The 12,497-nt window shown below is 38.5% G+C and overlaps 1 protein-coding gene across 8 annotated transcripts in view; it reads left to right on the top strand.

Moving 5' to 3' along the window:
• Nucleotides 1–12,497, top strand: part of CCDC175 (coiled-coil domain containing 175) — an 87,390-nt gene that overhangs the window by 56,270 nt on the left and 18,623 nt on the right. For all 8 annotated transcript variants that reach the window (XR_008474420.2, XR_008474419.2, XR_004729936.3 and 5 more), the window contains 3 exons: nucleotides 3,068–3,173; nucleotides 6,767–6,810; nucleotides 7,765–7,927. Coding sequence is in view for 4 of the 8 variants with exons in the window: in XM_054239988.2 (XP_054095963.2) it covers nucleotides 3,068–3,173; nucleotides 6,767–6,810; nucleotides 7,765–7,927 (313 nt within the window). In the remaining 4 variants the exon portion in view is untranslated. The remainder of the gene's footprint in view (nucleotides 1–3,067; nucleotides 3,174–6,766; nucleotides 6,811–7,764; nucleotides 7,928–12,497) is intronic.

Here is a 12,497-nt window from a genome sequence, read left to right as displayed (position 1 = left end):
CCATGAACACACTTGTGTAACCTGCACCCAGATCAAGAAACAAAGCATTATCAGTATCCAGATATCCTCTATGCTCCCTCTAGTCACTAACCAGCCCCACTAAGGGTACCAGCATGCTAATGTCATAGACTGGTTTTCCCTGGTTTGGAATATTATAGGTATAAAACAATACAGTGTAGATTATTTTGCTCAACATTATGTTTGTGAGGTTCAACCTTATTGTTGAATGTAGTTTGTTACTCTTAGTTCTGTGTAGTATTCCACTGTATGACTACTATTACAATGTACTTATATACTGTATTGTTGATGGGTGTTAGAGAGTTTCTAATTTTTGACTATTAAAAATAGTATTGCTGTGAACATTCTAGTTCACATTTTTTGGTGAACACACATATTTCTGTTGAGTATACATCTCAAGTGGAATTGCAGAGCCATAGAGATGCATAACTCCCACGTTAGTACATACTACCTGTCTCCCAAAGAAGTTGCACCAATTGCCATTACCACCAGCAATGCATGAGAGCACCCGTTGCTCCACACTCTCACCAAACTGTCTTTTTCAATTTAAACATTCTGATGGTGTCTAGTGGTGCCCCACTAATTTGTGTTTTCCTGATCACTGTTGAAGCACCTATCCCGTTCTTGGCATTGGATATCCTCTTTTTGTGAAGTGACTGTTCAGGTCTTCTGCCCATTTTTTAAAAGTAGGTTGTCTAGTTCATACTGATTGTAGCTCTTTTTATAACAGAGGAATTTGTTCATCCAACTCCTAAAATTAAAGTCTTATTTATACTTAAAAGTTATTTGTTTTAACATTTTAAAATGCTATATTTAATCATTAGATATAAGAACTGATGTTTAATGCCCAGAACTATTTCATTCAAAGCATATTGTTAAAGTGCATAGAATCCTGTATTTTATATACTATGACAAAAACAATAACAACAAAACTTTACATAATATTATCTAGTTTGAAAGACCTGGATTAGAGTCTGTTATTCACTAGTAACTCTGTGTGACTTTGGGCAGATCACTGACTTGTAAGCTTCATTTTTTCCTCTTAAAATGGGAATAGCTGCTACTCACAGGTTTAATGTGACTTCTTTATAAACCGAAAATGCAAAAGAATTAAAATTTTTAAAATCCTTTTTTTGCAGCCATCCATAATGACCTCATGGTCCAGATCTGTTGTCAATGTACCCCACCTGTTTTGCACAATGCCTGTAATGTTAGAGGGATTCAGTCTCATTTGACATTTAAGGCTCACGGTAACCTTAAAAAGTGGATAATACAGTATGTCCCATTTATAGATGTGTAAATTGAGGCTGTTTTTTTTTTTAGAAGTTTTAATAGCCAGAAAAAAATCAATGACTAGTCCAATGGCATGAAGAAAATCCCTTCACTTCGCTGGATAATTTTTTTCATCTGTTAAATGGCAATAGTTATCTCACCACTGTCATGTGTTTTTTTATAAACTAAAATAACATAATAGGTACTAATGCACTTTGAAAAGGTAATTGCGCTCCAGAGAGCCTGGATACATACCATCATTGATAACCCTCACACTTCCATTGCATCTTCATTCTTCTAGACCTTGAAACAAACTGGTTTGTTCCACTAGACTACTTTCCTATCAGGATATAGATTATTTCTTAAAAGAATTGTAATTCGTATTGCTATTTTGGCATCTGGTGAGCAGATGGATGCATACATGAAAGACTGATTCCAAAAGTCCTGTTTTTTTTTTTTAAATTCAGTGTCTATCTGCTAGTCACCAAAGGACCCTGCACTGTTTTCTTATTCACTCACCACTCAATTTTGCTGATTGCATCCCTTTACTCTAAACATGCACTGAGTCCCAAGCACTGAGCAAGACACAGTGAATGCAGAGATATGTAAGATACCGCCCCAGCCCTTTGGAAGCTCATGGTCTAGCTGAAGAGATGCACATACAAACAGATCATTACAATTCAGTATGTTAAGTACAGCAATCTGAGCAGGACACATTCAGTGCCCCAGAGCAAGGGCACCTTGCCACACCAGGTGAGGAGCTCAAGGGAGAACTCTCACTGGTTATCATTAGCGTAAAGGCAGGATTTACACTTGGGAGATGGATGAGCCTCTTCAGGGACAGTGTGTTGAGCGAGTAGATCAGGGGCTGTGAACAGAACCCTGGAGAAAAACAACTTTGAAGGAGTGAGCTGTGGAAGAGGAGATGAAGAGGGAGACTAAAAGAAAATAGAGAGTTTGGGAGAAGCACAGGAGTACAGCTGAACTAGGCAAGTCTGCAACCCCATGTTTGAAGAAGGACAAGAATGAGGCCTTGGACTTGGCTCAAGGAGACTTTTAATTTTGTTTATTATAATACCAGAACACAAGCTATGAAAAGACTGATACAAGAGTAAAGATACATCAGTCAACCCTATATGCTTAAAACAATCTATGTAACAGTCCCATGTCTACCTCATCTATAGCACTGAACACAATTTCTGCGAACTCTGAAAGCCCGTACTTTCAGAGTTCCTGGGACTTTAGCGTTTCTGAGCACTGGGCGGTCAGAACAGAAAGCCATGACTTTAATACTCAAAGTTACCTGTCACTACTGCCACCACTGTCACCAACCCAGTGAACATCTGACTTGAGTAAGTAATTTATGCAGTCTCCTGACTCAATCATCTCTCTGAGGCCTTACACTGAACTCCAGTCTGGCAGCATTACTGCTTTGTGACATCTACCGCACACACATTTTGTATCAGGAACATTTTTGTACTGGACATGATACATTAGGATGGAACACCCTCTAATTTCCATTCATGGAAAATTATACTCAGAATGCCATGTTTATTTAAATGCAGAAATGAAATGCTTAAAAGGAAGGAGAATCATTTATCTTCTTCCCCAGGATGGAAGCCTGACCAAGGTATGTTTTATTCACCACTGTTACCCCTTTACCTAGAACAGTGGGTGGCACAGAGGAGGAATTTATACATGTTTGCTGAATTACTACATGATAATTTATCTATAGTAACTAAACTGCTAAAAGCAATCACATGCTTTTAATTTTCAGTACATTTTATACATGAAGAATAACATAGAGAAATATAGAGAAGGACAAGAAGCTCTCATCATGCACACCTCAAGTGACTTGTCTCAGCAACTGATAGCTCAGGAGGGTAAGTAATGTGTGGGTGCTTGTATTAGTCAGGGTTCTTTAGAGGGACAGAACTAATGCTATATATATATATATATATATATGAGAGGGAGTTTATTAAGGGGAATTGACTCAAGATCACAAGGTAAAGTCCCGTGATAAGTGATCTGCAAGTTGAGAAACAAGGAAGCCGGTGGAGGATTTGGGATTTGTGAGTCCCAAAGCCTCATGAGTAGGGAAGCTGACAGTGCAGCCTTCAGTCTGTGGCCAAAGGCCCTAGAGCCCCTGACAAACCACTGATGTAAGTCAAAGAGCCCAAAAGCTGAAGAACTTGGAGTCTGATGTTCGAGGGCAGGAAGCATCCAGCATGGGAGAAAGAAGAAGGCTGGAAGACTCATCCAGTCTAGCTGTGCTGGCAGCTGATTAAATAGTTCCCACGCAGATCGAGGGTGGGTCTGCCTCTCCCAATCCACTGACTCAAATGTGAATCTCCTTTGGCAACACCCTCATAGACATACCCAGGAACAGTACTTTGCATGCTTCAATCCAATCAAGTTGACAATATTAACCATTACAATGCTCTTTACACATAAAAGTTTTACTTCATTTAAATTCATTTTATTGATTTGCCTACAAAAAATGCATCCGTTTTTAAATTAGTGAATTTTGACAAATGTACATGCCACTGTAACCACTACCACCACAAGCAAGATACAGAACATTTTCATCGCTACAAAATTTTCTCTGTATTCTTTTGTCGTTGATCACCTACCCCATCTCCAGTTCCTGGAAACCATTGATCTGCTTTCTGTCATTAATAGTTAGATATAAATGAAATGATAGCATATGCACACTTTAAACCTGACTTCTTTCACTCAGCAAATTGTTTTAAGATTCATCCAAGTTGTTGCATGTATCATTAGTTTGCTCCTTTTTATAGCTGTACCATAGAATCCTATTATATAGATACCATATTTTGTTTATTCAGTCACCAGTCAAAAGACATTTAGATTATTTCCAGTTTGGGATTATTATGAATTAAGCTGCTGTGAACATTTGTTTACAAGTGTTTTATGGCCATGTTTTCATTTCTCTTGGGTAAATACCTATAATGGAATTGCTGAGTTATATAGCTGTTAGTGTATGATTAACTTTATAAGAAATACATATGGTTAGTGTATGATTAACTTTATAAGAAACCACCAGATAATTTTGCCAAAGTGATCATTAAGTGCCTCATTCCACTAACAATGGAGAAGAGTTCCCATTGCTCTACATACTCATCAGCACTTAAAATTGTCAAAACGCTTTAAATTGTTAATATTCTGGTTGTTTTAATAGGTATGTAATGGCATTTCATTTTGATTGTAACTTGTACTTATCTAATGACTAATGCTGAGTATCCTTTTTCATGTGAATATTATCTTTTGTGACAAATACTGCAAACATAGTAGCTGAAGACAAATTATTTATTTTGCTCACTAATTGGCAATGTGATCAGAGCTTGCTGAAAACAACTTAATGTTTGCTCCACATGGCATCAGCCAGGGCAACTTAAAGACTGAGGGTAATTCAGCAGCTGGGAACTGAAATCATCTGAAGACTCACTCATTCCTGTGTCTCAAGTTGATGCTTGCTCTCAACTGGATCTCGAGGGAGACCGTTGGCCAGAACACCTCCTCATGGCCTCTCCATGTAGCTGTTTGGCCTGGTTCCAAAAGCATCCCAAGAGAATAAAGTAGAAGTTGATGGTGTCTTATGACCTAGCCTCAGAAGTCAGAGTGTTACTTTCACAACATGCTAATGGTTGAGGCAGTCACTCAGGTGCAAGGAGAGGAGTCATAGCCACCACTGCTCAATGAAAGGAGTGTCAGCATCGTGTCAGGGGAAAAAAAGAATAGAATATATTGTGGGGTTATCTTTGGAAAATACAATCTGTCACCTGTCTGTCCACATCTTTATCTCATTGCTTTGTGTTGTTTGTTTTCTTATTATTGAATTAAAATCTTTATATTTTCTGGAAATGAGTCCTTTTTCAGTCTGAAGCTTGACTTTTCGTTTTCTTCATGGTGTCTCAGAAAGAGTAAACAGTTTTCATTTGAATAAAACCCATCTATCTATTTTGTCTTTTAAGGTTAGTACTTTTTGATTCCTGCCTAAAACATTTTTGCCTACGCCAAGCTCTTGAAGATTTCCTGTATATGTATATATAGTTTAGTTTTAGTGTTTATGTCTAGATCTCTAATTCATTTTAAGTGAACTTTTTCATATGATGTGAGGCAAGGCTTGAATTTCATTGTTTTGCCTTATGTACATTCAGTTGTTCCAGTACTGTTTTTGGAAAGATCATGCTTTTGCCATTGTATTACTCTAGCAGCTTTTCAAAAATCAACTTTATGGGTTTGTTCCTTTAATCTAAATGCCAGACTTCATACCAATACCACACTGTCTTAATTATTATAGCTTCATATGCAGTCTGGACATAAGGTAATAGAATTCTTCACCTGTATGCTTCTCTTTTAAAATTATTTTCAGTATTCTAAATTCTTTGATTTCCATATACATTTTAGAATCACCTAATTAATCTCTATATACACAGACACATACACATACACACACACACCTGCTGGAATCTTAACTGTGTTTGTGTTGAATCTATAAGTCAATGTTAGAAAAATTGACTTTTTCATATTGTATTATGTAATCCAAGAATATAGTATATATCTCCATTTATTTAGGTCTTTATCTCAAAAAAATTGTGCAGCTTTAGTGAAGTATCAGATGTTCCAGGACTACTCTTAGGTTTAATGATTAGCCAAAATGATTCACAGGAATTGAAAATTGTTATACTTACGGTTACTGTTATTATAGTGAAAGATAAGAGTAAAATCACAAAGGGAAAAGGCATAGAGGGCAAAGTTTTGAGGAAACCCAGTGTGACCTTCTCAGAGATGCCCTTAATTTCCCCAGCAACATTGTGTGGCCCCACATGCAGTGTTGCCAGCCAGGGAGGCTCACCCAGGATTGGGTGTTCAAGGTACTTATGGGCGGGGCAGGGGGATGGTCAGTTATGTAGGCACAGAGTGCCTGGGTGACTAGCCTCAGCTGCTCAGACATCCACTGAGATACTCAGCTAGTATTACTCCTTTATGCTGTTTGTGTGGTAAGTTGCACTGATTGAATTTGAATTCTCTCATTCTTAGCATAAAGCCCACTTGTCCAAAAGCTTTTATTGTTCTTGTCTATTGCTAGATTCAATTTGCTAATCTTTTTGTGTCTGTGTTAAGACCACCCTGCTGTGCTTGTGCTGTGGTCTGGAAAGTGTCCCCCAGTGGAAAGCTGGGTGATCGCAAGACTCACTTCCTTTGTTTCTCTTCTTCCAGGTGTTAAGGTCCTGGGCTGCCCATTCTTCTACATCTGAAAACATTTCTTTAATACGTTTCGCTTCTTTCCTCTACGTGTTTATAGTGGGAGGGCAAGTTCAATCCAGTTATTCTGTCATTTTGGAAGTAGAAATTTTTAGTTAAGAAAATAATTTTTGAAAAAACACATGACTTTTATTAAAATGTTCAAATTGTATCAGTAACCATTGTATTTTTTAATTCTTTATTTTAGTACAATATGAGAATTTGTGGGCTGAATTTCAGGCCACAGTTAAGGTGAGTTTTGTGTGTGTGTGTGTGTGTGTGTTGCCTCCATATAAATAACTATATTTCTAAAAATGTTTACCTACCTAATAAGTGTGTGTGCGTTTGTGTCTGTGTACACCTGAATGCACACACATCAAGGTGGAAAGTCACACTAGCTCTGTCACTCCCCTGCAGTTCTAGATGCTACTGTGACCACCACATCCTAAAATGTGTCCTTTTATTTTTTTAACCAATGTCACTATGAAATCTGAGTTTTTTGGGAAACTGTCTTCCTACCATTCAGTTAAGGTGGGAAAGACTTTATTTACATGACCTAAGTGAACACATTTTGTTTAGGACAAAGTTGTCAGTTCTGGACTCCTTACCTCTTCATTTTTACCAGTGCAACATCTGCACCCTCCCCACTTCAGTGTCAGGCTGGGGTTAAAATCCTGGCTCTGCCACTTTCTAAGAATTTAAAGTTTACATATAATCCTCATTTAAGTATTAAAACACTGGATTAGGAAAGTGTTAAAATGCCTTTTTCAGATGGAGCTGCTGAGGCTCAGAGGGTTTACATAACTTGCCCAAGACCAAATAGTTTATGAACGTATGGGAATTTACAACCCACATCCTGCCTGATTCCAAAGTTCCTTCTGTTAGGCTGAATCTCCTCTGCAGCTCTGTGCTTCTCTGAGAGGGAAACTAGCTTTTTATGCTGCCATCACCATGGCTACCATTATCCACTTAAAAATTTGAGTTCAGTAAGCATTCCATTATTCTTCTCATTTGATAATCCATTTTCCCAAGATCATTTACAGAACTTTGTGAATTGGCTGTGTATACATGCACTTATTTTTTATGATGGATACCAATTTGCATATATAATATTTTCATTCTGGGCATGATCCATTTAGACAGAATGTGTATTTATTTATGTTGTTGCAATTTATGTTGACATACCCTAAAATGCTGTTTCTTTAGATCTTGGTGGACAATGGTGAAGAGACCTTGCAAGACATAAAAATTCTAACAGACAAACTGTGTGAAAGAGATGAAAATATGGAGCATATCAGTACATGGCTACAAGGAAGTCTTGAAGAGCTGCATTCTCTTGTGAAGCAGGAATCACCAGTGAACCTTCTTAGTAAGCAAGAGCTTAGAACTTTGGTAACATGGGACTTCCTACTATTTTACTATGTAGCTGGTAACATCAAAAGAAGGAAAAAAGTGTCACCTAAGTAACTTAGTTATCCCCAATTATTCCACAAACATTCAATTGAACATTGATACTTACTTGTGGGTTGAATACACTGTTGCAGTGTTAGCCAATTCTGCCTTTCACCTAAGATAATTTTCTTTTCTTCTTTTTTTTTTTTTTAGACAGAGTCTCACTCTGTGGCCAGGCTGGAGTGCAGTGGTGCAATCTTGGCACACTGCAACCTCTGACAGATATGTTCATCTGTCAACCTCTGGTTCAAGTGATCCTCCTGCCTCAGCCTCCCGAGTAGCTGGGATTACAGGCACTTGCCACCACATCCAGATAATATTTGTATTTTTTACCATATTAGCCAGGATGGTCTTGATTTCCTGACCTCATGATCTGCCCACCTTGGCCTCCCAAAGTGCTGGGATTACAGGCATGAACCACTGATCCCAGCCTAAGAGAATTTTCTAGACAACTGAATCTTCTTTATAATTTTAATAAAATGTTTATCTTAAACATTTTCCAGAGAGGTCTTTTTAAACTTGTTTATACATTTTTTCTGTTTAAGAAGTTGAATATAATTTTACCTTTTCTTCCTGAGCTGAGTTTAACATTAAAAACAGCAACTGTTACCTTCTTGGAAAAATCTAGTGATGGCTTTGGGGGCTTCTGAGATGTCTATACCTGATGTGTCACATGCTTGCCTCATGAGCAAGCAGTCCAGTCTCTCCAGAGGCATATCAGCTTCATCCTCAATCCCCACAATATTGTCATGTTAGACACAACCACAAAACTCTGTCCAGATTAGGGCTGTGGTGAGAAATGAAGGTGAGTCCTTGCACAGGTGACTGCCCAGAGGTCCCAATGGTAGAATCATCTGGGAAGATAGGATGGTGGGGGTAGATGGAGCTGGGGAGAAGGAAGGAGAACAGAGTCTAGAAGAGAGATGAAATGATAAAACAAAAATACTATCATCTGGCAAGTGTACAGATCTATTCATGGTTATTAAGACTTAATTTTAAAGAGCATAATCACTAGATAAACAATTTTAAAAGTAGGATATAGAAATAAAATGGGATAAAAGTAAAAAGAGCTGGGTGCGGTGACTCATGCTTATAATCCTAGCACTTTGGGAGGCTGAGGCAGGAGGATTGCTGGAGTCGAGGTGTTTGAGACCAGCTTGCGCAACATATTGAGATCCTGTTTCTGTAAAAATAATTTTAAAGTTAGATGGGTATGGTAGCACCTCTGTCTCAGCTACCTGGAAGGCTGAGGTGAGAGAATTGCTTGAGCCTGGGAGGTCAAGGCAGCAGTGAGCCATTATTGTGCCACTGCATTCCAGCCTGGATGACAGAGTGAGACCCTGTCTTAAAAGTAAAAAGAGGGATATTGGTAAGATTAAGTCAAAATTAAAAAGAGGAATAGTGATAAGACAGTCAAGTGCACTGTCTTCACATGAATGAATCTTCCATTTTTATCTGAAACCTGATGTAATCTTTATGATGCTTAGGAAAAGTTTCACTGAATTACTAATATCATATTTCATTTTTCATATATTTTGAGGACTGTCTTATAGATAATCTATGACAAGTAGAGACTAGCAGTGTACAAATAAGTAAAGACCACCCAGATGAGAATAAGCAGAGGCTGTTTATGCAGAGCTTGCTATAGCAATGGATCCAGCCACTGTCTTAGTTCATTTGGGCTAGTATAACATTCTGTACACTAGGTAGTTTATAAATAACACAAATTTATTTCTCACAGTTCTGAAGGCTGGGAAGTCCAAGATCAAGGCACTGGCAGATTTGGCTTCTGCTGAGGGCCCACCTTCTTATTCATAGAATTATGCTTCCTCACTTTGTCCTCAAATAATGTAAGGGGTAAGGCAGCTCTTTGGGACCTCTTTGATAAGGGCATAAACCCCAAGACCTAACCACCTCCCAAAGGCCACACCTTCTAATACATATGGGAAATTAGGTTTCAACATAGGAATTTTAGAGGAGACACAAACGCTCATACCATAGCAGCCACCATTACTTCCTTTTATTTTTTTGAGACAGGGTCTTTCACCCTGTTGCCCAGGCTGGACTGCAACCTCTGCTTCCCAGGCTCAAGCAATCCTCTCACCTCAGCCTCCCAAGTAGCAGAGACTACAGGCACATGCCACTGTGCCTAGCTACTGTGTGTGTATGTGTGTGTGTGTGTGTGTGTGTGTGTGTGTATTGTAGAGACAAGGTTACGCCATGTTGCCCAGGCTGGTCTTGAGCTCTTCAGCTCAAGCAATCCTCCTGCCTCAGCCTCTAAAAGTGCTGGGATTATAGGTGTGAGCCACTGTACCTTCAAAGCGCTGCTTCTGACATGTTATTTAACCTCCACTCTTCAGTCTCCACAGTTGTGAAATATCACTGATAGCTAACAGTAGTTATAAAACACTAGACCCATATTAGGCACTCATCAAATCCCTGAAACCTACCACCCTCCTGGGGAGGTAATGGTAAAATTTATCTCCTTGAATTCCTTGGCCATCTCTAAGCCACCTTTGAAGGTTCCTTGTTGAGTTGGTTCCGCCACAGGACTTCTGGAGAAGCCCTTACATCACGTCAGCACTCCTCTACTGTCCTCTTCTGGCCATGATAGTCACTGCAGCCTGGAGGTCCTGCCCTCTCCAGGATCACTGCACTAGCTTCATCAATACTGGGTGCTTTGGAGCCTGACACTGGAGCAGATGTTACAAAGTTGAGTAAGACCCAGGCCCTCAACCTTAAAGTGCATAGTCTGTGAGAAACAGACAATTGAAGAGCTGATTAGAATACACTGGACCTTCTAGAAAGTGGCTAAGGGTAAAGCTCTAAGTCTTATTGGATGTTGGAGTACACAGGAATATCTTCCCAAAGAAGCACAGACATGAGCTGGTCAAGAACTTCAAGTAGCAAGGCTGAGTGGAGATCTGCTGGGGGAACCAACCAGCAAAAGTGTGGGATAGGCTTGTCAGAATGTTAAAGGGCAGACTCAACCTGAAAACTAGTTACTAAAAACTTTCTTTTTGCCTTAGTTTTCTTTCTTGTAAATCAAAGGTAAGTAAGTTAATTCTTAAGTGTATATGTAAGCTAAACAGTAACTTAGTATGGTTATTTTTAAAGTGTTAAAAATAATTTTGTCTTAAAATTACAAAAGTCCTCGCGTATTATGTCATATACTATAACTTAGGTTATATAAATAATTTGTGTATTAACCAAGTATCTTGATAGGTGGTCTATAGAAGATATTTTTAGGATGAGGTACTTTGAAAGAAACATTAAAAATCAGTTTTTAAAAATTTTTTGTTATTGTGAAGGGCTTGATACAATCATCTACATTTTTATTAATTCTAGAAAAGCACCCCCTTATAATTAAAGCAGAATCAAAATTTCAGTGAGAAGAAAATCATTTGCCCTGTACTTGTCAAAAGGTCTCTTGGAAAAATTGAGATCTGAAATTTGGAAGAGTTTAGATCAGTGGTTCTCAAATGTTAGAATCACCTGGAGGTTTTTAAAAAATCCCTGTGCTTGGCCAGGTGCAGTGGCTCATGCATGTAATCTCAGCACTTTGGGAGGCTAAGGTGAGTGGATCATTTGAGGTCAGGAGTTCAAGACCAGCCTGACCAACATGGTGAAACCCTGCTTCTACTAAAAATTAGCTGGGTGTTGTGGCAGGCACCTGTAATCCCAGCTGCTTGAGTGGCTGAGGCATAAGAAAATCACTTGAACCCAGGAGGCAGAGGTTGCAGTGAGCCGAGATTGCACCACTGCACTCCAGCCTGGCAACAGGGCAAGACCCTGTCTCAAAAACAAAACAAAAGAAAGAAAGATAAAAGTCCCTGTGCTCAAAGAGCACCACAGACCAATTCAACATGAATTTCTGGGAGTGGGGCCCAGGCATGATTTAAAAAAAATCTCTCCAGGTGGCTTCAATGTGCAGTAGTCTTGCAAACCAAGGATTTTAGACAAATATATAATAAGGTTGTTATTAAACGTATCAGCTAACCCAAATTAATCAAGAAAACACAGAGTTAGTAGCCCTGGTCTGAAAATCCAAAATGCTCCAAAACCCAAAGCTTTTTGAGTGCCAACATGACACTCAAAGAAAATACTCTGAAGAATTTAAGATTTCAAATTTTAGGATTGGGGATACTGAACTGTAAGTATAACGTAAATATTCCAAAATCTGAAACAAACAAACAAAAAAAACCCTGAATTTTGAAACACTTCTGGTCTCAAGCTCTTTTGGGTATGAGATATTCAACCTGTATTTTAACTTTTAAATTACCTATCCAGGACTGGTTAGCAAAATAATTACCATACACTGCAGTGACGAGAATTGTGATGTGTTTCAAGGGCCTGAGTCAAAACTGAACTCAGACAAGGGTTGTTTTTAACATTTTTAATGACCATGTTTTAACAAATTATTTAGTAACATTAGCAACTACAGTGCCTATGAATTGTTCCAGTCTTATTCTTACCAAAGCAAATTA

The sequence above is a fragment of the Callithrix jacchus genome, chromosome 8 (genome assembly GCF_049354715.1).
Source record: "Callithrix jacchus isolate 240 chromosome 8, calJac240_pri, whole genome shotgun sequence".
NCBI lineage: Eukaryota > Metazoa > Chordata > Mammalia > Primates > Cebidae > Callithrix > Callithrix jacchus.
Note: the sequence above shows the minus strand (reverse complement) of the source record. Positions and strands in the feature narration are given on the sequence as shown.